Genomic DNA, 27,819 nt, shown 5'->3' with positions numbered 1-27,819 from the left:
TACCTGATTATCTACATTATTAAAGACGCAAAGGAGAGTATACATAATAGTAACAACAAATACTAACATTTTACTTTATGAAGTAAAACATTTCACAGTGTTTTTCTCATGTCGAATCTTTAGATGAGTATAAAAATTATCTTGTATTCCCTGAGTACATGCCAGCTGAATGGTTCAAAGAGATATCTTCAAAGTATTCCTTGACAGAAAGAAATCAGCTGTCATTTGTAAATCCACAGAATAAACGTAGTACAATACACTTTTCTGGCTGTGGGTCAAAATTGCATTTCAGGTGAGATGAGACTCATTGATTGCACACTGGTCTTCCAGCATGAATTGGAAATGAGTAGGCAATCAGGTAACTAGGTGGAAGACTGAGCCCACCACTCGGCTAAAGAAAAGCAAACATGCAGCAGGTAAAATGAGCAGGTTTAACTAAATCACTGCCAAAGCATTTAAAATTTTTTTCACAAAGGATTTTTTAAAAAAGGTCTAATATACAGGTAATTTTCTTTCAAATAAATAGTTTTTATTTTTATCTTGAAAATAAAAGCTTGAGGTATAGAATTCTGGGGCCAGCAGGTGGCAGTGGTTAAGGCACTGGACTCCCATATGTCCAATTGCAGTTTGATTTCTAGACTCAGCAGCTTGAAACTCACGCTGGGTGTATACGTTTGCATGCTTGAAATACTGAGGGGAAAAAGGAGAGAAGGGATTGCAGCATGGCCATCCCCTCAGGGGGTGATTTTCGCTTTCTATCTTTGTGTTTTTCTGGTGAGCACACATGCAGTATAGCAAAAAATCTCTCAAAAACAAAACAAAACAAAACAAAGCAAAAACCATAGTATCTCATTGCACATTGAATTTGACTATCCCTAAGTCAACTGTTTGGTTCCTTAGGTTTTCCACTTATTAAAAGTATCTGTTCTTTAATTAAGAATTGCAAGGATTATTTGCATTAAACATTGTTAAAGTATCATGCATAATGAGATTTAAGAAAATATTTATTTAATTCCATTTGTTACTATTATTATTTCTTAATTTGACCGGAGAGAGACAGAGAGAGAAACAGAAAGGGAGAAAGCAAGTCACCAGGTCCAGGATTCGAACTGCGGCATGTGGGAATCCAGTGCCTTTAACCACCACACCATCCACTGACCCTCATAATGGGATTTTCAAGTACAAAGATAGCTACAAATGTCATCAAAGCCACATAGCTGTGCCTCCTGATGGGAAGAGTTCCATTCAGATTACTGGAAGATCTCTAGACCTGACCTTTCTGAATCAGGACAAGCTTGTGGACACTGATTTAAATGCTCAATTTATGTCATTAGATGACATCAACATAAAATTTGAGAGACCTCAGGCTACAAATCATCTTCTTAAAATCATGTTCCACTTCACATTAGGCTTAAAGTCATTCTTAGATGAATCTCTTAGTTAAGTGAGAATCTTTAACAGTCAATGAAGATATGCTTTGGCTTCCAGCACAGCCTCTCTCTCTTTGCCGACAGTATGCCTGCAAACATGGCAGATATCCCTAGAACCTGCTGGACCTTCTGTAAGAAGTGTCATGCACCAACCTCACAAAGTGACACAGCACAAACAGGTCAAGGATTCTCCGTAAGCCCAGGGACAGCGGTGTTATGACAGGAAACGGAATGGCTGTGGTGGACAGACTAAGCTCATTTTCTAGAAAAAGGTAAAAACTACAAAGAAGATTGTGCTGAGGTTTGAATGTGTTGTGCTCAACTGCAGGTCTAAGAGGATGCTGGCTGTTAAGAGATGCGAACATTTTGAACTGGGAGGAGATAAGAGAAAGGTTTGAGTGATCTAGTTCTAAGCTTCATCTTTTGTTTTATTATGAAGACAATACAATTCTGAGGTGAATGTTTGCCTCATTTGAAAAAAAAAGTAGTCCATGAAGAAAATATGTAATAGTAAACTGTATCTAAATATGAAAGGATTATGTATTTATGATTAAATGACTAATAAGTTATGAACCATTTCATTTAGGGCAATCCCATTATAAACGTTTCTCATAAATTCTACTACTGACATTCTGCAGTTTTATTGTTTGCAAATATTAGAAGCAAATCACATAATAATAGTTCTGTACAGGCTTTTTAAAAAGAAAGATTATTTTTGTTTAACTTTATTTATTTTAATTTGATCAGAGAAGAACAGAGTGAGAGAGACAGGGAAAGCAACAAAGCAAGCCACCAGGTCTGGGACTCGAATGACAGTTGGCCATGTGAGAGTCCAGCGCCCTTGACCACCATGCCACCTGCCAGCCCCACAGGTTTGGAGTAATGTAAAAATCAAGTTAAACGGGTAACTGTATTCACTCATTGGTTGATTATAGTTTGTCTTTTGTTGTTTATTTTCTAGTTATTAGAGTAAGTGGAAGTGTTTATGCTTCCATTTACATTAAATGTGGCATCAATAATATATAATCAAACATTTAAGAGACAGAATTATGAACTACTTGGAGGAGAGAGAAAATGACTCAGGATAGGTACCAAATCCAGACTTTCACAGTAACTACCTGCGTGGCCTTGGGTCAAATACTTCACTGTTATGGGCAGAAGGCCCACCTTTAAAATGTGGAGGTTTAACTAGAAGCACTCGGAGGTCACTTTCAACTCTTTAATTTAAATTCTGGTTTAGCCATGATGTAGTATGAATAATAACCAGGATAACATATTTCAATTTTGCATTTTGATTTCAAGTATACTTACAGTTAAGGCTGGTGGTCCTGGAGGTCCTGTATCTCCCTAAAATAGACCAAGAAAAATTGCAATTACTATCATTCCTTTCCACCCATGTTATTTATAAACTTCTGAGCGAACAGAAGCAATCTCTGTAGATAAGTCTTGAAGGACAGAAAAATAAAATTTCATCTTGAAAAAGTCTTTAGCTCTCATGATACGAAATCACCTTGTGCAACCCTTGCTTTTTGCAGCAGAAGTTGTTTTGAAAAGTTAAAATAATCTGATTTTTTTATTCTTTTGTCTATTAATTCAAAATTAGAAAAAATACATTTTCCAACATGGTTACTTGCCAATGGAGCAGCTGGGCAGTGTCACAGCAACAGATCATTTTTCTGACAAAGTTAGCAAGAGGATCAGCAGAAATACTAAGTGGATCTCCCCACTTTATGCCTCCCAGCTGCAAGAAGCAGTCCTATGGCCTCCTCTAAAACTCTGCTGAAATGGCATTGCACTTGCCGTCAACTCTAAGAGGCTTTGCCTATATTTACGTATTTTTAAATATTAAAACTGCTTTGCTGATCTACATGAATACAAATGACCAAGTAGCTATATTGAAAAAAATAATTCAAAATATTTAAAAAATGGTTTATCTAAAAATTTCGATAATTTTAGAATTTTGTTCTCACCTCCAGGACTTATCATCTCAATAATTCTATTTATTTTGTAAGATCTCTACATTAAGACTACACACCCTTCCATGCTTCTTGTTGCGGTGGACATTATGGAGATCATGTACTACGAGGCATAGGGCACTGGGCTGTTATATTCACAGGCTGTGATAATCTTTAGGGATTTCTTTTTTCTCACCTAATATAGCCCCCTCAAAAACTGAGACTTAGCATTGTGTGATCATTATTTTTTAGAACAATTGACTAATATAAACAATATTTGCAAAATCATTAAACATATGTATGTATGTATATGTGTGTGTACATATATATAGTACACATAGCACTTTATGCCATAGTACCCATGTGCTTTACTGGAGAGAAACAGAGATACAGAGAGAAAATGAGAAATCTTTGCCCATAGTTGCCATGCTGCAATCTCTTCTCCTCCATTCTCTCAACATCTGGGGCGCACATGCCAAGTTCCCGGAATGATTTCTCAAGACACCATATTCAGGGCTCAAACCACAATCTGCCATGTGGGAGTCCAGCACCTTAACCACTATGCCACCTGCTGGTTCCACAAAATCACCTTTAATGTAGCAGTAAATATTGAAGCTAGACAAGGATTTTGAAATATGCTGAGAATGGAAAACAAAATACAGTGCAAAACACATATAATTCTCATCAAACTGGGATTGCCTGAAGATTATATTCAAAAAATTTGCTTTTTACTATTTTTCAATTCTATTTCAAGGTCACTGTCAACATGCCATTACGAAATAGCATATGGGGGAAAGTGGCAGGAAAGGGAGCATTTAGACTAAGACTGAGACACAAAGCTAGCTTCCTTCCCCTAAAAGCCACCTGCTTCATCATTACAGTAGCAGCTCAGTGCTATTGGCAAAGTTCCTTGATACAGTACATGTTTGCTAATTTGGCAACTGAATACCTAATGCTGTTAAGCAAGAGTGAAAAAAGGGAAATCTTATAAACATGAGTTAATCTCAACTAGCAATTGCGCATTTAGCTTCTTCAAACTAATTAAAGGAACAACAGCAAAACAAAACAAAAACCCTTTTCTGGTTTTGATGCTTTTAACATAACAGCCTTTGGTTAATTTAAAAATGCTTTGGGGAGACAAACTGTTTTAAATTACTGCATAGGTTTTCAGGGTTTTCTTAAGAAAAGATTGGCATTTTGCAGGGCAAATACAATACCTTTTCTCCTTTTGGGCCAGGTGGACCAGGAGGACCCCAATCACCTTTCAAACCCTGTACAAAGAATATAACCAATATGATTTCTATACACAGGTCACCGAAAACTTCAACTTCTAACAAGTCATTCGTGACAAAATAAATCATAATTTGCTGAGCTCCCAAATCCCATTCTTCCCTTTGTAGTATAGAGAGAAATAGAGACAAGTGGCACTAAAATGATAAGCAACATCTGTGCCGTGGTGGGTACAGATACATTAAATCAGCGCGAATCCTCAATATGCATATTTGTGCAACTTTGCTTCCTGCTAAAATTACATTAATTCACCATCTGGGAGAACATCATTTAGATCTATATGAGCTTTTAAGTATCCACTTGGCTTAAATTTGTGGATGTTGTAAATACCTCTGATTTAGCATTGATTTGGCCTTATAAAGCTTGCCCCCCAAAATTTAAGAGTTAAATCAAAAACATTTTTACATCTTTCTTATGAAATCTAAATGTGTGTGGTGTGGGGGATAGAATGAAGGATGTATTCTTTTTCTGTAACTCACAAAGCTGGAGCTAAAACAATCTCCTTCCTGTTTTAAAGTAAGTTTTTGTTCTCTAATGTCTATCTTTTTTGTTTGTTTGTTTTTAACCTTGATTTATAAGGTATCAGATGAAATTATATAAGGCATATACAGAATATCAGTTAAATATTTTTCATGAGACTTCTGGACTCGTGGGTGCTTTAATGGGTATTTAGTGGATCCTACTCAGAAATGACAGCTTTTGGGAAGAACACACCACAGCAGATTTCACTGAAGAAGATCAGTTCTGCAGCAGAATGTATTCACGGTGTAAACAGAAAGAAAGTTAGAGCGTGTGATAAATATGGGAAAAAAAACTTCCTTCATCCTTAATTTAACACAGTGGATGAGGGAAGAACAGTAATGAAAAAAATAATGTTCTGAAGCTCCACTCTGCCTAATAAATTCAGGCATCTTACTGTTCTAAACTGAAGGATACAGCTATTACTACCCTGGAAATTTGCAGTGAATAAATGCCAGATGCCTTCACCTGTAGCTATTCAATATAGATGCCAATAATGAATTGAAAGAAACAAAAGAAAATTGGATATTTAAGATAATCTGGGGCAGAGTATGTGAAAACTGTAGTCTTATACTTAAAACAATTTAATAGATGAAAATAATATAAAATTGGCTAAAAATATTTTACAGTTGTATAAATGCTTTCAAGGACAAAACTCATAGCTATTTTTTTCTTTTCTTTTTTTTTTTTTCACTGTTACTTTGAAATATACCCAGAAAAAGATGGAGTGAAAAATTTAAAAATATATGAGATGTGATATTCTTTTAATATATGAAATATCCATTCCTTCTTAAATCAAGCAACACATACTGTATTTCTACATGCTTCCAGAGTAAAATGTGACAATCATATATATATATCTTTTTAAAAATTTCATTATTATTATTATTTATACATTCAATTAGTAATCATAATTTAGATTGTAAAGAGACTTTACCCAGCATGATATACATCTCAGTACAGTTGAGAAAGCTATCACATCCTCATCAACAGATAATAAACCATATCTGTGTCCCACAAATATCTTACTTCTCCATTTTAATCCCCAAATTTCCTTTCCTGTGCTCTTCCCCTCCTACACTCTCCTTCCACTGTCTCTAGTGTCCATAACAATTTTTAATGCTTTTATTTCCTCCAGTCTTTCAGTCTCTACCATAGTGAGGACAGTTGGTATACGTTAAGTGGAGACATACAATGCCTCTCTTTCATAGCCTGACTTGCTTCACTCAGTAACAAATCTTCCATATTCATTATTCACCCCCTTTTTTTCAAATTCCAGGGCCCCAGATTTTTTTTTTTTTTAATGGCTGAGTAGTATTCCATGGAGTACATGTGTCACACTTTTTCAATCCATTCATCTGTTTGTGGACATTTGGGTTGGTTCCATGTTTTAGCTATCGTGAATAGTGCCACAATCATATATTCTAAACACTCAGGGAAAGAACTTTGAATATTTGTGAATAGATGTTATTATTCACTCATTCATGGATCCACTTATTGACTACACATTTATTGTATATCTCTTATGCAGTCACTCTCCTAGCCTTTAGAACTGTACCACCCAATACAGGATCCCTGAGCTACATGTAGCTTTTGGGTTCTTGACATATGACTAGTTTAAATCACAGTTGTGCGGTGAGTGTTAAATACCATAGAGTTTCTGATATTTTGTACAAACAATGTAAACTATTTAATTCATGACTTTTATATTGATTACATGTTTATATAGTAATATTTTAGACATGTCATATTAAATAAAATACTAAAATTAGTTTTGTTTACTTCTTTTTAAGTTTATTATTTATTTTTTCAGAGAGAGAGAAAGAGGAAGTGAGAGAGAGAAAGAAAGACTTCCGACAAGGTTTTGACATGCTGTGGTCCTCCCCCAACTTTCTAACCAGCCAGGAGGACAGGCACATATATTCAGGTCAACCCAGGATCCAAACGCCAGACCTCCTATATGGCAACCTACTGCTTGAAACACTATGACTGGCCTCACCTGTTTCCTTTTACTTTTGTAATGCGGCTATGAGAAAATGTAACATATTTTTATTTTTCTTGAACCTGTGGTTTTGATTATGTTTCTTTTGGGTATGACTTCTTTAGAGATACAAAAAAAAAAAAACCAAGAAGTTAACAGACTGTCATCTTTCTATTTGGAGAGGTTTTTTTCTCTCTTTTTTTGGGTATGACTTCTTTAGAGATACAAAAAAAACCCAAGAAGTTAACAGACTGTCATCTTTTTATTTGGAGAGGTTTTTTCTCTCTTTTTTCTATAGGGCACGTGCGCTTACCAGAAAGACAGTGACAGAGAGACAGAAAGTGAGAAATCACCCTCCAGGGGGGACGGCCACGCTGCAATCCCTTCTCCTCCATTCTCCTCTCAGGATCTTGGGCACACACGCACACGTGCTTGGTGTGAGTTTAAGCTACTGGGTCCAGGACTTGAACTGTGGTCAACTACATGGGAGTTCAGTGACAGAGCCATTATGCCAACTGCTGGTCCCCAGACTCTCTTCTTGATCAAACTTTAGTCAGGTTTCTCTGAGGTTTCTTCTCAGTAAGGCTTGGACTTTGGCCCCACTCCCATCTTCGGCCTGCCCAAAGATCAGTTATAACAAGAGTCTTGCTAAATGAGTTTAGAAAGCATATTCTACCCTTGATATCTGTTTTTGATCCCCTATCTTTAAGGAGATTAAGTTCTTCATCTCCTATCTTTGAAGTCTAAGTTCTTGGCCTATTTTTAGCAAGAATCCTCTTAAGTCAGTTTAGTAAGAATTACCCTACCACTGATGTCTCCTCTTAGTAATTTTTCATCCACACTCTATTCATTGGCTATGCATTCCCATTTGTCCTTGTACTTGGAGATGAACCTGACTTTTTTTTCTTTTTTACAATTGCTTTGAATAAAAAGTCTTATCATTTAAAAAAAAATGTCAAAATACTTTTTTTCTTTAACAAAGTCCAGATTTCTGCCCTCATGGATCTTATTTTATATGAAGAGGGTTTCTGACAGCCAACAGGTCAATAGGCTGAATGTGGTAAGAGCGAAGGGGAAGAGAGCTGCTTCTTCAGGTGGGGTGGTAAGAAAGTCTCTGTGTGGACATGATAGTTGTTGTTTTGGAAGGATCCAACCTTGTGAAGATCCTGGGGAAAAGTGTGAGAGTAGCTAGAACAGCAAGCATGAAAGTCCTATGATGAAATGAGTGTCATGAGTATGTGAGCAAGGAGTAGGGGATTAAGTTCAAGTTAGCCAACAGTCCTGGCCTAAGAGCATTGCAGGCCGTCTTGAGGAAGATGGGCTTTATTTGAAGTACAATGGGAAGCCAGTCAGCCACTAACCAATTTTAATCAGGAAAATGACATGATGTGACTGTTTAAAAAAATAGCAAATCACTTTTTCTATAACGTGGAACATAGGTTGTAGGCAACATGAGTGGAAGCAGAAAATGGGGATTACGACAGGTGTCCAGGCAAGAGAACAGAATGGCTGGGACAGGGTGGTGGTGGAAGAGATGGAGAGAAGTGGTCAGAGTTGGCTACTGGGAGGCAGATCAGGGAGGCAAGTAGGTTGGAATGGGGGCAGGGAAAGGAAGAGGTCAAGGTTAATTCATGCCATTTACTTAGCTAAAAATTTATTTAAATAGTTCTTTTTCTTTCTTGTTCACATAAAACCATACAGAGAAAAGATAAACAAGATAAAAGAGGGATACAGATCCTGAATACCATTTATCTTATCAATGTTATTGAATGTGTACAAACATCTAAGACTCATCTCTATGCTCCTTATAAACAAGTGAATATGGAAATAGAATTTTTAAAAATAAAAGATGATATTAAGCACAATATTCAGAAAAATTGCTAACTCCAAATGGGGAACATGATAGGATGAGTTGTGTAGGAAGATTCCAAGGGGAGGGTAATGTCTGAGTCCTTACACTGATATTCCTGTATCACTAGGATTCATAACCAATATATGGGTTGCATACATTATTTCCTATGCATAGAATAATAATTAAAAATTTTGAAGATTCCTACTTTAAAAATTAACTTTGATTATAACTTCTAGGAAAGGGTCTTACTGGCAGTTGATTCAACTAACTATACTTGGTTTAATAAACACTGACAAAGAAGGGGATGAAGAGGTAATAAAACAAATTCTAAGTCCACGTGAGTATTAAGTACCATTAGAGAAGTATACAGCCAACCCCGGGAATGCCTAATTCTACTGGAGTTGTTCAGGTTTCAGAGATGTGGAGTTTAGTAGAGTAAGGAGTGTAATGGCATTTCACTCAAAATTGTAGGTAATTTATTTAAGCACCTCTATAAAATAGGTCTGAGTAATAGGTATCCTGAAAAGTTGTCCTGAGAATCATAGGTTGTAAAAACATTTAGTACATGGTGGGCACTTAATAAATGTTGCTTTTACTTTTCAAGTCCAAGTTTAAGTTAATAGTTCTTTCTCTTCAGTTTTATGCTCAGTTTGATGGATATGTAACCACTGTGCTTTAACTCACAGAGGAAGCAATGCAATCGAGAAGCACGACATTCGTCAAGCTTCTACTTTTATGGCCATTGAAGTAGACCCATGTAACTCATGTCCTCCTGTGACAAAGCACAATGTTGTTAAGGCCAGGGCATTGTAATAGTCTCTGAGAAACAGATCAGTAATGCTTTTCTCAAGTGCAATTTTTCTCCTGGTGACGCGTTGCTGTTGTTATCCATGGTTATTGAGTGCTAGGGGAAAAAGCCATAGCACTCACTATAAAGCAGAAAGAATCAAATGGGATAGACTCTGAATTCAATATGGAATAAGATGAGTATCTAACTGTATTTGGTTCACTAAATACTGACAAAGAAGGGGACGAAGAAGTAATAAAACAAATTATAAGTCCACGTGATTATTAAGTACTATCATGGAAGTATACAGCCCTGAAGGAAGTGTATCTATATCCAAGTTCTCAATAAGATTCGTGTTTATAAAGGTTCTCAAAATCACAGTAAGCAAACTACCGTGCACTTTACTCTGCATGGAATGTGGACACATAAACTTATCTAAAGGTAAGAGGAAGCTGAAGAACAGTATTACAACTAGAATTAGCAAAGCAATGGACTATGAAATTAATTTTTATTGGAACACCTACTACTCTTGAGCTGTTGCATAATGTCATTTGTTAAAAAGTTTAACCCATTCATTAACTCTGCTCCGGCCTCTACTGACTGCATCTTATTCCCAGCAATGGCAACAGCTGTCACTAGCTGATATCTCTGATTTTGTGATTTCAATATTTACTATTTTCAATAGTACAGATTGCATTGACATAAGGAGATTAATGTGATTATTTTAGAAGCATCAGATGCTATAATTCTGATAAAGGGTGTTTGCAAGAGCAGGATGGAGAAGCAGAGAAGGAGGCCTAAACTCAATGATTGAAATCTACTTTTCTAAGATTACACAACTCTACAAAAGGAAATAAATGAAAAAAAAAATCGATTAGAGCTAAACGTGTTTTGCTTAACTTAGTTTCTAATAACAGCAAATAGTTATATAGCTCTTATTATATGCCAGACACTGTTTTAAATGCTTTCGGTATGATAACCCCTTTAATCTTCCCCAAAACATCTATGAGGTAAATATTATTATCACCTAATTGTTCATACAAAGAAACTGAGGCTCAGAAATGATAAGTACCAAGCTTTTTTTTTTTTTTTTGGAAAGGTTTTTGCTATAGGGTTGGGTACACTCACCAGAAAGAGAGAGACAGAAAGTCAGAAATTGCCCCCAATGGGGGATGGCCACACTGCAATCCCTTCTCCTCCATTCTCCCCTCGGGATTTTGGGCACGCATGCACATGTGCCCGGTGTGAGTTTAAGCCACCGGGTCCGAGACTCAAACCATGGTTGACTACATGGGAGTCTAGAGACATAGCCATTATGCCAGCTGCTGGTCCCCCAAGCATTAATAGTAGCAAACTATTCAGTGGCAGAGCTGGGACTTGAACCCAGGTAGTTTGACTTCAAAGGTCACAAACCAACTTTATGGTATTCTCCCTCAAGTCTGTTCTAAGATACCATTGTTGAATATATCTCATATTAGGCTGCAATCAAAATCATTTAATTATATGCTAGAATGTGTGTAAAGATGAGGTCTTGTATTTCGAAGGTTAAATTGTAGCAATTCTTTTGCACAGTTTTAAATGAATTATTCAAACTATAAGGGAACTACAAATATGCATGTTGTTTAGTAATACCATGGAGATCAGTGTGTCACCGACTGTCAAAGAAGCCTTTAGAAAGATATGAGAATGTTTTTGACATCTCAATGAGGAGGGGGTTGCTAGTAGCATTTAGTTTCAATTGATGAGCCTCAAGGATGCTAACAATTTTACTCTGGCAAGATAGTCCCCACACAACAAAGAAATGTTTCATACAAAATACCAATAGTGCCCCGTTGAGACAGACTGAACAATTACGTATTTCCTTTGAAATTGAAGTTTACATTTTCCAAAGTGACTGGCCCATTTTGTGGGAAAGCTGGAACAGTGGAAATGATTAGGTTGTCAGAAAAGTCATGGTATTTTTCTAGGCAAAAGAGCATCATGATTTTTCCAACAACTTAATATTATAAGATATACTGACACCAAGATATGCGCCATATGCAACAATAAAGATTAACAAAAAGAGAAGGCTGCTTGAATTCAATTAGTTGGAATATGAAATCATTCCAATTTACTCTGAGTTAGAAATAGCCAGAAGGAGCTGGCCCATTGAGTCTTTTAACTATGCATTCTAATGGAATATTTCTGAAGTTGTAATCCCTACTGTGGCTTGACTTTAATTCAAATTGAACTCCCCATTATAATACTCTTTATTCCCTAGGAGTGTGAACCTGTGCTTATTGAAAGTCAGGGTGACCTGTCAGAAAGGCTGAATTACTTTAGTTTGCACAGTTTGGCTTTTTTTTTAAGCACTGAAAAACAGGCAATGACATATGGCCTGATTTAGTGGGCAAATCAGACTTTTCAGTCAAATATTGAGGGTTAAAGGCTCATTTTACTATTTTCTAGAAGAAAGCTGTTTATTTCTCAAGCCTCTATTTATTGCCTCTGAAAACAGGGATATTATCACTGCCTACTCTATACCCTATAAAGTTGGGTAGGAATCAGATTTCAAATTCGTCATGAACACAGCTTATGAACTATAACGAAATGTAACAATACTGCACCAATGGTGTACTAAGACAGTGTTTGATTCTTTACTTGTTGCCATAGTAGAGGGAATAGAGAGAAATTTTCATTACTTTTCCTTATTTCTCCTTAATTATGACTGCTGAATATTTTTGGCAAAACTAGGTAAAGGAAAACAACATCATCTACATATTAATTAAGTAATCAAGTGAGAAAAGTTAATGTCCTTTCCCATGCTTTATGAGTACTTAATGAGCTACATTAAACAGTTACGGCGTTAGAGAAATGGCACCCATGTGATTGGGGCAAGTGAAGGAGTCCTCCAGGATCCTTTCTAAAGAGAAGAGGTCACATTGCCCTGAATGCTGTGGATTCCCTCAGCAAGTTGGTCTTATTCGGATTTTAAACTGAGATGAAAGGTCTTTAAAAAGTTCACGGAAAATGCATGTTATGAAAAAACTATGTGTGGATTTAAAAAAATTATACAGAAATAAACTCATACTTTAATTCCAATTTCCCATGAACTTTTAGATGTACCCTCTTACCATGGCTGTCAGAGCAGGAGAGTATGTTGTAGGCACTCAAATTTATCTGTATTACCAATTGATTAAAAAGCCAAATCACCTTACTTCCAGACAATATAAAAATTTCCAAATCTCTAAATTAATGCGAATATATTTCAGAGTCTAACCCTTCATATCTCATTCTAGGAAAAAATCCTTTGTCAATTTCTCTATTTCTATTAGAACATTGTCTTTGTGAATGTCTAAAATTCTTTATTCTGCTCCCCTACTCAGAGAGCCTACATACATGTAGCTTGGTTATCTTTGGCAACATTATAGTTAATCTCTTTCAATTGTCATCTTTTTTACAAGTTAACATCCTTCCCATAAACAATGGTCAAAATGTTGGGTTAGTTTAGAGTTTTCATTGTAATCAAGTGCCAAATCACATGTTTTATCTCTGCAATATCATTCTCTGTACACTCTCATCCACTGTTATCATATTGAGGTTTTAATAGGTTATATTTTAGACTGTCATAACAATTGTTCAGTTTTTCAAACTAAATGTCATCAAATAGTTATTGACAGCTTGCCTCAAACATTTACTAAATACCAGGGTTTCTAAGACATGGCCATTCCTTTCCTGGGGAATATAGAATTCAAAAATACCTAATGAATACTTAAAATTTCATCAAACTTTTCAACTTTGTAATTAAAAAAAAGTTTGTCTACCTGTTTTGTCTGAGAGAAAGAGAGAGAGAGAAGAAAGAAATGAAAGGAAGAAAAAGAAAGAAAGAAAGAAAATGAATGAAAAAGGTAGGTATCTCCAACAAGGTCGCCATACCATGATCCAACCTAGTCTCAGTCAGCTTGGATCATAAGCATGTCTGTGTGAACTGAGCATGCCCAGGGAGGTCCTGGATTACAAACCCAGCACTCTTTCTGTGTAGGTGTAGTTGTGCTACCACTGTCCCACTGCCTGTCCCCTCAAGTTTATAATATTCATAATGTATTTGCATAAAGTTGTAGGCTATGGTAAGTGATAAGGACTTGTAAATCTATTCAAATCCTTCACTTTGCAGACTCTGGTAAGTGACAGGCTGGGGCACAAACTGGGTCCTAGTTTTCTACTGTAGAGCTCTTACCACTTCACTAGGTACCTTCAGTGACAGGGGTAGGGAGATGCTCTGTCAAGATACATGGACTTGGGGGACCAGCAGTTAGCATAATGGCTATGTCGCTGGATTCCCACGTAGTCGACCGGGGTTCGTGTCCTGGACCTGGTGGCTTAAAACTCATGCTGGGCATGTGTGCATACGTGCCCAAGATCCCGAGACGAGAATGCAGGAGAAGGGATTGCGGCATGGCCATCCCCCCTGGGGGGGGGTGATTTCTCACTTTCTATCTCTCTGTCTCCCTCTGTCTGTCTGGCAAGTGCATGCGCCCTATAGCAAAAACCTCTCACAAAAAAGAAAAAAAGATACATGGACTTGGGACCAGCAGTTAGCATAATGGCTATGTCCCTGGACTCCCATGTAATCGACTGCGGTTTGAGTCCTGGACCTGGTCGCTTAAACTCACACCAGGCGCGTGTGCGTGCGTGCCCAAGATCCCGAGAGGAGGATGGAGGAGAAGGGATTGTGGCGTGGCCATCCCCCCTGGGGGGTGATTTCTCGCTTTTTGTCTCTCTGTCTCTCTCTGTCTTTATGGAGAGCATGCCCGTCCTACAGCAAAAATCTCTCAAAAAAAGAAAAAAAGATACATGGACTTGCGGCTGTGCCATTCAGTGTCCCTACGAACCACAGGTGGTAAAGAAGATGCAGAGATTCCCTTAGCTACAAGCCATTGGTGCTACTACTGCCTATTCTCTGGTGTGGAAAAATAAATTCAAAGAAGACAGGAAGGAAAATGAAGTCATACTGAAGATGTGAATGGGGCTTATCAAGAGCAAAATAAGAAAGTCAAATTGGGAGGGTAGAGGTATCTCAGAGCCTCTTGCCAGCATGAACTACTGTTGTTAACTCCTGGGTTATTTCTCTTTGGGAGGAAACCTCCTCAGGTATCCCCCTTCTTTTGTCCATAGCTCCCAACATTGCTTTTCAGCTTCCTTTTCCACTGTGATGATCTAGCACAAAGATGGGTTTTGTAACATTCCTAAAGCATTAAGGAACTGAATAGAGTATTCCTCATACAGTTTTCTTTTCTTTCTTTCTTTCTTTTTTTTTGTAGAGGTTTTTGCTATAGGGCGCGTGCTCTCGCCAGAAAGACAGAGAGATAGAAAGCGAGAAATCCCCCCCCAGGGGGGATGGCCACTCCGCAATCCCTTCTCCTCCATTCTCCTCTCGGGATCTTGGGCATGCATGCACACGTGCCCGGCGTGAGTTTAAGCCACTGGGTCCAGGCCTCGAACCGCAGTCGACTACATGGGAGTTCAGTGACATAGCCATTATGCTAACTGCTGGTCCCTTCCTCATACAGCTTTCTTTTATTGTTGTATTCATGAAGCAGATAGTGTGGTCCTTCAGGTCCTTTCTCAAGCATATTTATGCAAATAAGAAAAGGAAAGTGAGAGAAAAACCCGTTTAATTCTTATTACAGACTTTCTATTTTCTATTTCCTTACTATTCTTTCTTCAATAAAGTTAACATGTAGCAAATGGGGTGTTTGATGACTTGAAATAAGATTATTTTTTTTTTCCAGAGGAAAACCTAGATTTGAGTTCTTATTAAAATTTAATCCTAAGAACTGAATTCCTGAGGGAACGGGTAGAGAAGATCATTTTCCTGATGGGTAGGAAAGGAGATGATTGGAACTTGACAGTGTCAGTTGAAGTCTCAAGAACTAGGCCTGTGGAGGAGAGCAATACAAATAGTCCCTCTGTTTCTTCCCTTTCTTTCTTTCTTTCTTTCTTTCTTTCTTTCTTTCTTTCTTTCTTTCTTTCTTTCTTTCTTTCTTTCTTTCTTTCTTTCTTTTTGTTTTAAAGTTTTCTCCTCCATAGGGCATGTGTGCCCACCAGAGACTGAAAGAGACAGTGAAAAGGAAAGTGAGAAATCACCCCCTGAGGGAAATGGCTATGTCACAAATCCTTCTCCTCCACTTCTCCTCTCAGAATTTTAGGCACACATGCACACGTGCCTGGTGTGATTTTCAAACCCCCAGGTCCAGGAATTGAACTGTGGTCACCCTCATGGGCATCTACTGCCTTATCCCCCACACCATCTGCTGGCCCCTCTTTTCTTTCTTTTAATCATTGAAACTCTACTAATTCAGATCCCCCACTACATGAAGATTTGGAGAGAAATGAAAGGGAACTCTGAGTAAGAGCACAGGTTACAGCAGAACATATACGAGAAGAAAAAATACAGAGAAAGGAAGATTAGGAAAAAACCCAAGTCAGAAACAGCAAAGAAGAAAGGGTGAAGAATAAGCACAAGTACAAAATGTACAAAACCATAGAACTACCTGTAAGGAAACAGAACACTGGGCCCTACTAAGCCATGTGGAAAACCCATCTGATTCTTAATTTTCCTTCAACTGTGCCTCATTCTGCCAAGGAGAGTAAAACCCCAAGAGCACTGCAGAGCAAATTTCGTGGCATCGGTAAGCAGAATACTAGAACATCGAGGGTCAGTCTTACATCTTGTCCATGAAGGCCAGCCAGACCGGGATCTCCTTTTGCTCCTTGCTCACCCTAGAAGAAACAATTAATACAGTGAAAAATGTTATATCTGGACATCTTTACTAGGAAAAACAGGAGCGTTTTGCTGTTTGGGTATTTACAACAACGTGATTACTTTGCTAATCTCTTGAAAGAAACATTTATTTAAAAACGATTCTGAGTCTTAAACCCAAAGATATGTCTAGAGGTTCAAAGAAAAGCTGTATAAAAATGATGACAGGGTAGAAATAGAGCAAGTATTGTTTATTTTCTATAAAGCAGCAAAGAACTTTCTGAAGGGCAATTTGGCAATGTATAGCAAGGATCTTAAATCTGTTCATTTTATTTGGACCCGTGATTTTGCTTCTGAGCAGGTTTCCTAAGGAAACAGTCAGAGATAAATAATTTTAGGCACTCATATAAAGAGTGTAATGATAATTAGAGTAGTAAAAAGGAGAAGTATTTTAAATATTCAACAACAGGGAACCGGTTATATAAAATACAGGATATAGAAAACAAAGAATGGGCTATAATGTAGCCACTAAACCATGTTTATAAGTTATACTTTGTACTATGGAACAATTCTCATGCCATAAGGAGTAAGATTCTATGAGCAGATCGACAAATTCAGTGAATAAATGGCAAATAGTATCTATTTGTATTAAAGTTACAAATGTTCCAATGGCTTCTAACACCATTGTAGATGACACACATATCCAAAGTAATATGTATTTTTTGTTTGATTACTTTCTGGAAGGTATTTACTTTAATTGGTTCACCTACATATCTATGATGTAATTTAAAATGCCTGGTCACCTACCCATCTATCTCCCTTCCTGCCTGCATGTTCATCTACTTACAGGTCTTGGTACTCACTTTGGTAGAATAAAAACAAGCAAAAAGAAAAAGTGGTTAATTTACATATTCTGGGATTATGAATGTTTTTTCCCTTTACTCTTCCTTTGTTTTCCACCAATAAATGTACATCTTCTGGGACCAGCAGTTAGCGTAATGGCTATGTCGCTGGACTCCCACGTAGTTGACCGCGGTTCAAGTCCTGGATCCAGTGGCTTAAACTCATGCCAGGGGCATGTGCATGCATGCCTAAGATCTGGCGAGCGTACACGTCCTATAGTAAAAATCTCTCCAAAAAAAAATGTGTATTTTCTATATAGTCCCTACAGTGTTTAAAACAGAATTATGATGTGTAGAAAGTCTGTCTCCGTGTGTGCATGTGTGTGTGTGTGTGTGTGTGTGTGTGTGTGTGCGTGTGTTCGGTAGCAGCAGCAATCTCTGCTTTCTGATAGTACGATCATTTTAATTCTTGTTTTTAGTCTTATCTAGTATTCTTACCTTTGTTCTATAAGGACAATTATTAATTTTTACTTGGGGAAGAATGAAAGCAATTCAGGCACTTGATTTTAAGAGATAATACATAAAATGATCTATGACAAGAAATACATGTGTGCACTGCCAATCATCTAAGGATATGTACTATCACTACACTGAAAACACAGGGAATGAGATAAATAACTTAATCTGCTCTTTGGCGTGTAAGATACACACATACACACACACATATACACACACATGCACACATAATATATGTTTTATACAGGACAAAAAAAGCACATTGCAAACACATTCTCTGAAATACGTGCAAGTTAGAATGAAGCTGAGGATTTTAATGACTGGAAACAGAGGACTTAGCAGTCATTCCTCAGCTGTACTGTCCAATATAGTAGTCACTAGCCAAATATGTATATTTAAAAGTAAATAAACTGAAAAAAAATCTAGGGTTGGCAGGTAGCATGGTGGTTAAGGGCGCTGGACTGACTACGGTTCGAGTCCTGGACTTGATAGCTTGCTTTCTCACTTTCCCTCTCTCTCTCTCACTCTGTCTCTTTTTGGTCAAATTAAAAAAATAAATAAACAAATAAATAAAGTCAAATAAAATAATTCTTTAAAAAAGTAAAATAAAATCTAACATTCAATTCATCAGTTGCTCTCATTGCTGCATTTCGAGCGTTTGAATTGTCTACTGTACTGTTCTGTGCAGATTGGAACATTTCTATCACCAGAGAAAACGTCACTGGACATTGCTGATATAGAGCATGCCACATATGACAGAAGGAAATAAGAACTAAGAGGCGCAGAAATACACAGAAGAACGTATCTTTCCGATAAGGAGATCTGAAACAATTCAGTGTTTAGAAGTCGACCTAAGATGTGTTCAGCACAAGGTAATAGAATGAATCAAAATTTTGACATAAGAAGACAAGTACCATTCCATGGATATCAACACTAACTTTCAGCATGTCACTAAGAGTGAATATAGACTTTATTAAAAAATAATGGCTCTCAGAGATGGGAAGAATAAGTAACTCTACATACTAAAGAGATACGTACCTACAAGGAAATCTGTAAGCTTAATGGGGCAATAAAAGTTACATAAAATTAACATAGAGAAGCTAGTTTATGTTCCGATGGGGTTTATGCTGCATGGCAAGAGGATAATAGGAGTGGCAGGAGACTAAAGAAGAAACACACTGCTTTAACACCCGAAATGTTTCTCATGCTGTGGTCAGGGACTTGAACCACACAGTCGGCCATGAAAGATCCAGCTGCCTTAGCAACACACTAGGCCAAAGTATAGTTTTAATATAAAAAGAACATAAATAAGAACTAAGAGGCGCAGAAATACACAGAAGAACGTATCTTTCCGATAAGGAGATCTGAAACAATTCAGTGTTTAGAAGTCGACCTAAGATGTGTTCAGCACAAGGTAATAGAATGAATCAAAATTTTGACATAAGAAGACAAGTACCATTCCATGGATATCAACACTAACTTTCAGCATGTCACTAAGAGTGAATATAGACTTTATTAAAAAATAATGGCTCTCAGAGATGGGAAGAATAAGTAACTCTACATACTAAAGAGATACGTACCTACAAGGAAATCTGTAAGCTTAATGGGGCAATAAAAGTTACATAAAATTAACATAGAGAAGCTAGTTTATGTTCCGATGGGGTTTATGCTGCATGGCAAGAGGATAATAGGAGTGGCAGGAGACTAAAGAAGAAACACACTGCTTTAACACCCGAAATGTTTCTCATGCTGTGGTCAGGGACTTGAACCACACAGTCGGCCATGAAAGATCCAGCTGCCTTAGCAACACACTAGGCCAAAGTATAGTTTTAATATAAAAAGAACATGGGGGGGGTCACTATGATCAAATGAGGTTCGTTAAAAGTTATTTTATTATCATCAATTTTATCAGACACCACTAAAATATTTACTATGTGCCAGGCACTGCTTTCAGTATCTTACAATTTTACGACAATGTAGAATAAAGACATACCTAGTACCCTCATTTTAGAGGTGAAGAAGCTAAACTTCAGTTACTTGTCCAAGGTCACACAGCTTGGGAGGGGGTAGAACCCTGATTCAACTCAGGCAGTATGGTATACAGTCTGTTTTGTAAAACTACTAAACTCATTTGTTTTTAAAATACCCCAGGGATTAAAGTAATAATAATTGATAATATTCACTAATAATAATGATAATTATTATTATAGAGTGTATCTGGATTTCTGCAAAGCAAGAGTCAAAATCTCTCAAAATGCTCTTCAAGGTAGAGAACAGAAATATAGGCTAGAGAATATTACTACTGGTGAGTATATAACTGGCAGAGGAATGGTATCCAATAATAGCTATCTGTCTATCATCTATCGACTAATATCTCTCATTGGCTCTTCATTCTGGGATTATGGATAATTCCGAGTTGTGGGGGCTGACCTGCACATTGTGGGATAATTGGCAATGTCCCTGGGGATAGACATCATGAGGCCAGGAGTGAGTCTCTCCCTCATGCCCTCTACCCTAAGCATTGATAATAAAAATGTCTATCGTAGTCTCAAAATACATACAGACATTGTTCCTAGAGGGTGAAGTAACCTCTGGTTGAGAGTCACTGGCATATATTATGAATATAAATGTAGCAGATTCATAATGAGAATATTACAACAGACTTGAAAAATATGCTACAATAAACATCTTGAAATTTATTAGAAATATGTAATCTCTCATTTTTAGTTGATTCTGGATGGATTAGATAGCTGACTCCCAAATATTAAAGGATTCAGAGAAAATATAGGTGAACACAACTCAGCATTCATCATGGACAGGACATCTCAAAGCACTGACATACAAATAGAAATTTGTGAGAGAAAAGAATATTTTTGACAAAATATTAATTACAAACTCATAAGGCAAAAATAATATAAACTAAACTAAAATGCAAATAACAAATTGGGAAAAATATATGGTGTGAATTGTATTATTAATGTGAAAATATTTTTATCATTTATAAGAAACATTTATGTTTCAACTGATAGTTGAGCAAAACCCACTTCAAGCAATTTATCACAAAAAGATAAAAAAGAAATGCTATCAGGATAATATTTCAACTGGTATTAATTTGTCAGGTTGTATATCAAAACGCATTGAGCTTTAAAACTTCACCATTTCTTTCTTTTTTTAAATTAATTTTAATTTTATTTATTTATTATTATTATTTCATTCAACCAGAGAGAGAGAGTGAAAGGGAAAGTCAGAAAGCAAGCCATCAGATCCAGGACTTGAACCATGGTCGGCCATGTGGGAGTCCAGCGCCTCAACTACCACACCACCTGCCAGCCCCATAAAGCGTCACAATTTCTAATTTGATCATTCTTTTAAAAAAAATAGCAATGGAAGTTCCATATCCAGAAGACAAAAAATATTCAAGTGTTGCATATTTAATAAATCCCAAACAATAGAAAGTTGACAATAGTAACCAGCTGTTCCCTTTTTCTCCACTGAGAAGAAAATGAGTAAAACCCAAACTGCATTACTGAAGATTTAAGCTAAAATTAGAGAAAACTTATTTGACATCTGAGATTGTTAGAGAGTAGAACGTACTTATAGATTGTTTCTTTTTCTTTCTTTCTTTTTTTTTGCATAAGTTTAAAAGCAGAAAAGATTCAAAAGCAAATGCAACAGAATGTCTCTGCAGATTTCTTTGAAAATAAAATCATTTTAGTCCAATGAAAACTTGAATGCAATTGTAACCAAAGGAAAGATGATACACAGGAATTAGATTATATTTAAGATTTTCCCAGTACTCATTCTTTGATGAAACTAATTTAAAAACTACCAAAATTTAATATCTTCTCAAACACAATTGCAATGCCTTGGCATGTAAAATATTACATTCAGCTAAGTAGTGAAATCCTTTTACAGACTTTGAAATCATCCATTATTATCAACAATTCAGATAGCTACTAATGTTACAAATATTTCAATTCATGGCAGCAATAATATAATAGCTTTTATTCTGTATGCCTTAGTATGTGCCCAACTTTGTGTTAAGCACTTTACATAATAATGTCTTCTTTTAATTCTTGCAGTAACCACACAAAGTGTGATTTACTGATGTGACAAATCAATACCTCACAGGATATAGGCAACTTCCATATTGTCAAAGAATTTCTTCTACTACCCCAAGTTATTTACTCAATTACTATGTCTGTATAGGGACTTTAATTCAACTGGTTTAATTTCACCTTGTGCCAAGTGCCTGAGGCCTACATCGTTTTTCAGATGAAGTCACAGCAGACACTTTCCAGGGAGTTTTGAATGCTATTCACATTCTGCCTTCAGGTTCAACCCTCCTCTGGTTTTCTGCCTCTGGTTTATTCAGAAACTGGGGAGTTTGTTCAACTCTGGCTAGGCAGGATGGGGAGCTTTAACAATCTTAGAAGAAATCCTCTAACAAAGGATAACAGAAATTAGTGGATTAATGTGTCAGCTTTTGTCCATAGAGGGATAGGCCCAACCCACATTGTGTAGGGTTCCTTAGGGGGCATTCAGTAGAGCTCATCTACAGTTTCCCACAATGATGAGCAGCTCAAAAATGTACCCAGAATCAGCTTTTCGTTGTTTCCTTATTTATCCTCTCCATTCCCTTATGCTTGTATTGTAGATACCTTTCAAATAAATAATCTGTCCTTGTCATTGTCTCGAACCTTGTTTTAGGGGAACCCAGGTGATGGCAATGTTTATCAGCTCCCAATGACTTCATTTTGTCCCTATCTGGGATCCGTCACTTCAGCAGCCTTTTTAGAACTCTCATTTGTTCATGGGCCAGTTTGGGCAATTTTATACTTCCTAGGAATACATTTCATCTATATTATAGGAGTAGTTAGCATAAATTTGTTTACAACATTCACTTATAAATCCTTTCATTCTTATTTCTTCCATGAGTACATGAGCAAGACAGACAGGAAAAGATAGATAAACAGACACTCCCAACAGAGTCTTGATGCCATGAGTCACCCACACCTTTAGCCAAGCTTGGATCATGGGCACGTGCATGCCCCCCAAACTCAGAGAGGTCTCTGAACACAAACTCAGCATCTTCTCACACAGGTCAGCTTTGCAGAGCATTGCCTTGTACTGCCGCACCACCACTCAAACCCCCATTTGGTTCTTTTTAATGTGTCTGTTTCTCTACCGAGATGCTCTATTGATGGGTAATAATCATCATATTTTAAATTTAATGATTTAAACAAAGTTTTCTCTAAGGTTTTAAAAATATTTACAATATTTCTCTCGTCTTTTTCTTCTAAGTTTAATATGAGGGACCCGTCTGCTCACTTAGAGTCAATTTCTAGTGATTTATGTCCCACGAGTATAGATACATTTTCTTTTCTTTTGTACATCTTGTAACTTTTGGCGTCATTTGCCTGAACTATGGAATCTGTCTCATATGATGAGTAGTCACTAATGTCTCTGTTCATTTATTTCCCTCTCACTTTTATTAATCAACCGCTTCCTAGGCATAATCCTTGTGTCCCAGTAGTTTAGTCTTTTCTAATGGTTTGAGCAGAAGCAATATAAATATCTCAAATCCATAAGGCTTCCACCATCTTCTAATCAATCTGTGTGGGTGGCTTGGAGAATGCGCTCGAAGATACAGTCTTTTCTCAAGTCTTTGGCTTTCTCTTTTTGCTGGCCTTAGTTGGTCTTCCCACATATGCACATCGTTCCCCGGTCATCTTTCTATTCTATTAGTCTGTGAGTATATGTATATATTATATGCATATATATTATACTACTAATATATATATACATATATATTATGCTATGTATTATTGTTATTATATAGTATATTAATAATATATAAGGATATTTTCAGTAAAAGCTAGTTTCATTCTTTTTCTGTCTACCCTGTTACACTGTACATAAAATTGGTGCGCACTTTTAACAATAGATTTAGCATCGGAAGTATCTGTTTCATGCTAGTTTCTGGTCTGTTGGGATGGAAGTAAATCTACTTGATACAGGAAATCAGAAACAATGAAAGCACATTTCTTTTGTGAAGCATTGATGTTTAAAGATTCCAAATAAACTCCTACTTTTTCAGTAATTTAAACCCTTCAAATATATTGGTTTTTATTCATTATTAAGAATCAGTAAATTGGGCTGAAAGATGGTATGGTGGTTAAAGGGCATTGGACTCCCACATGGCCAACCATGGTTCAAGTCCCAGACATGATGGCTTGCTTTGTCACATTCTCTCTCTCTCTGTGCCCCTCTCTGGTCAAATACAAATAAATCAATAAATGAATAAAGTTAAATAAAAAATAATTTTTAAAAAATCAGTCAAGGAATATAATTTTAAGCAAAACTCCTTCACCTAGATATTGCAAGTTTGAAGATTAAAAAAAAATCTATGTGTAGTACACAGTGTACTACATATAGTGTACAGACTGGTACATAAAGATCAGTTAAGCAAAGGAAATTATGAAATAGAACTTTTCTTCTCCAAATAAGAATTTATTTTCTTACTTAATGATACCTGTAGCTTACCATCTCAATATAGTTTAGAGCAAGACTAATTTAGAGCTTTGTTGATGATGGTATTAAAGAAGTGATAAACTGATTATGTTTCTCGTAGTTAAACATAGACTTGGAACATGATAGGCTTTCAAAAATTGCCATGCCAAAGTATAAGGCTCTAATTGTGATCTAGTAAATTAAGTCTAGTGCTTAGAAACGGGAGGCCTGATTTCAATCATAAATCTGTGTCTGTAGCTACCTGAATATACATATGTACTTTGTATTATTGGCCTTGATATTAACTGAAAAAAGCAAGTAACACCTAAACCTACCTAAATAGCATTGTTGAAATGCTGAGATTTAAACAAATTAGGGCCTGCTGGTAGCATGGTTGTTCAGGTGGCTGGATCCCACATAGCTGACTGTGCAGTTCAAGTTCTGGACTTGGCATCTTGTAAAAAACAGGCCAGTCCATGTGTCCCCAAAATCCCAAAAGGAGGGAGAAATGGATGACAAGGGATTATGCATTACTATTCTCCTTGGCAGTGCTCTTTCACTTTCTCTCTCTTTCTCTCTCTGTTCTCTCTGGTAAGCACATATACCCTCTGGCAAAATATTTTTAAAAATTATATGTAAGGTGGTATATTTATGCATTATATTCACGTAAATTCTCTTAAAAGAACGACTTCATAAGGCTATCAGGATGAATTCAAATAAGGTTTATAGCAAATTCATTTTCAGAGACTAAAGTTCCTACTCTTTAAATGGAGGATCTCAAACAGACTTTGGATAAAAACCTGTTTGTTATGTCATAACATTGTTTGTAATTCTTTTAACTAAATGGATTACAGTCAAGATTATTCACCTAATTACATTTGTGACATAAACCTCATTAAGTTCATTCTCTCCTTGGAGAAAGAACTATTAATAAGTTCTTTCTCTCCTTGGAAAAAGAACTTAATCTAACAAAATAACTTCTATAAAATCAGCTTATATCAATTTTCTTTAGTAACTACAAATGCAGATATCTTAATAATTATAGATTATAAATTTTACTTGGTTTATATTTTGTATGTAAAGAACAAATCTTCAAGAAACACGTCCACTTATGTATCACAAACTATTTCCAAGTTCTAGTTGATAGCCAAAGCAGATAGTTGTCTTTGCTTTCATTTGCTGACTTACCCATAGTTCTGGTTAAAAAATCCCACATAATTGGGACCAGCAGTTAGCGTAATGGATATGTTGCTGGACTCCCATGAGTGGGAGTCCCCAGTGGCTTAAAACTCACACCGGGCATGTGTGCGTGTGTGCCCAAGATCTCGAGAGGAGAATGGAGGAGAAGGGATTGTGGCATGGCCATCCCCCCTGGGGGGTGATTTCTTGCTTTCTGTCTCTTTGTCTCTCTGTCTCTGTCTGGTGAGCGTATGCACCCTATAGCAATAAAGAAAGAAAGAATGAGATACATCACTTAACATTGTCAAGACTGTGATAAATAATGTTAACGTCAGGCACATACAAAGATATAAGAAATATATTTAAATGGGCCAGCCAGGTGGTATGGTGGTTAAGGCAGCAGGATCTCAAATGTTCGACTACGTAGTTCAAGTCCAAAACCTGGCAGCTTGAAAACCATGCCAGGCATGTGTGTATGCATGCCCCAAATCCTAAGAAACAAGTGAGAGAGAAGGGAGTATGGTGTGGTCATTCCCCTCTAGAGAAGGTGTTTTCTCTCTTTTTCTCTCTCCCTCTCTGGCGAGCACATGTACCCTATAGCAAAACTAAATATATATATATATATATATGTATATATATGTGTGTGTGTATATATATATATACACACACACAAACACACACATATTATATGTGTATTTATTTATTATATATATATATAAAATATAAAAAGTGACATCTTTCTGTTTGCCCTTCAGCATCATCAGTGATAGTTCTCCCTACTGTATTAGAGAATGAGGCAGCATCTTGAGTGAGACGGGCCAGGGTGACCAGTTAAGAAACAGGGCAATTCTTGGGATTTGATGCACATCTGAAATGAGGGAGTGACAACGTGATGGAAGAAAAGGAACAAGGAAAAGATAATAGGGAACACGACACGTAAAACCTGGAGATCTAGCAGGATCATTCTCAAGATCTTCACCTGAGAATCAGCTCACTAGTACAATGGTAACACACTGCTCAGGTGAAAGGGGAGCCATATGGAAGATGGAGGTTTGCTTCCCCAGCCTGACTGTACCTGCTGAGCGCACATGCCCATGATCCTGACTGACTGGGAAGGCTAGGAGATGGGATTGTGGTGTGAGACGCCATTAAAGGTGCTTTCTCTGTCTATATCTCTCACTTGTATGGAAGAAGTAAACAAACAAATCTTTTAATCCAAGTGATCCAGTAAACAATATTAGTCTGGCTTGGGAAGAGGAGTGATTGGAGATATAGAAATACCCACTTTGGGCATGTCAAGTTTGAGGTTCCTTTGAGACCATCAGGTGACAATGCTTAGACTTCATTTAGATGTGCAGGTCGAGGGAGGAAGTCTGGGTGATGCCTTTTGAGTCTTTGGTATATGGGTAAGAATTGAAGCTGTGGGTGTTGAAAAAGTCACTGAAGCACAGAGATCAGAAGGAGAGCAGACAGCCCCAGAAGGGCCCTAGCAAATGCTACTACTTTAAGAGTTGAGTGGAAAAAAACATATCTTGGTCAGTGGGTAGGAGAAAAACCAAGAAGAATGTGGTTAGGAATTCAGAAGAGTACTTTTAAAGAGGAAGTCATCAATGGGATTAAAAGCTGCATCTTCTATGTGTAAAGATGCGCTATGATTTCCAAAACAAATTAAATACATTAGATAGTACTGTTCTTGCTAGTAACACACAATGATTGGCTAATGGCACATAAAAGATACCACAAAGCTTAGAGAAAAGGCAAATTGAACCAGGTTTTCAAGATGATATAGCATCTTCCAGAAGTGAGACATGAAGGAGGGCATGCTGACCTCCTTCTACGAAGACAGAGGGCAGAGCTGGTTTTTCTAGTAAAGAGGTGAGAGATGCTCAGCGACTTGCCTCCTCACTTTCTTACCTGCACCTTTTCTGGCCACTTGCGGGCTGGCACACAGCAGCGGGAAGGGGGATGGAGCAGAACTGCTCACCTGCGCATATGAGGATGCACGGCAGCACTTGGTCTCACTGATCTCCAGCTATAGGCAGCTGGCTGCCAAGCAGTAAGTCAAGATACACCAGTGAGCACACTCCCATCTTGCCTTATTTTTTATTTTTTTAAAGTTTAATAATTTAATTTTATTATTATTATTTGATTTGACCAGAGAGAGACAGAGAAAGCAAGCTGCCAGGTCCAGGACTCGAACCACAGTTGGCCAT

At 37.0% G+C, this 27,819-nt stretch overlaps 1 protein-coding gene across 1 annotated transcript in view; it reads right to left on the bottom strand.

Moving 5' to 3' along the window:
* Nucleotides 1–27,819, bottom strand: part of LOC102487753 (collagen alpha-1(XIX) chain) — a 196,433-nt gene that overhangs the window by 31,921 nt on the left and 136,693 nt on the right. Inside the window, exons 12-14 of the mRNA XM_006159630.2 lie at nucleotides 16,523–16,576; nucleotides 4,603–4,656; nucleotides 2,742–2,777 (exon numbers count right to left, since the gene is read on the bottom strand). Of these exons, the coding sequence (XP_006159692.1) occupies nucleotides 2,742–2,777; nucleotides 4,603–4,656; nucleotides 16,523–16,576 (144 nt within the window). The remainder of the gene's footprint in view (nucleotides 1–2,741; nucleotides 2,778–4,602; nucleotides 4,657–16,522; nucleotides 16,577–27,819) is intronic.

The sequence above is a fragment of the Tupaia chinensis genome, unplaced genomic scaffold (assembly GCF_000334495.1).
Source record: "Tupaia chinensis unplaced genomic scaffold, TupChi_1.0 Scaffold000639_1, whole genome shotgun sequence".
NCBI lineage: Eukaryota > Metazoa > Chordata > Mammalia > Scandentia > Tupaiidae > Tupaia > Tupaia belangeri.
Note: the sequence above shows the minus strand (reverse complement) of the source record. Positions and strands in the feature narration are given on the sequence as shown.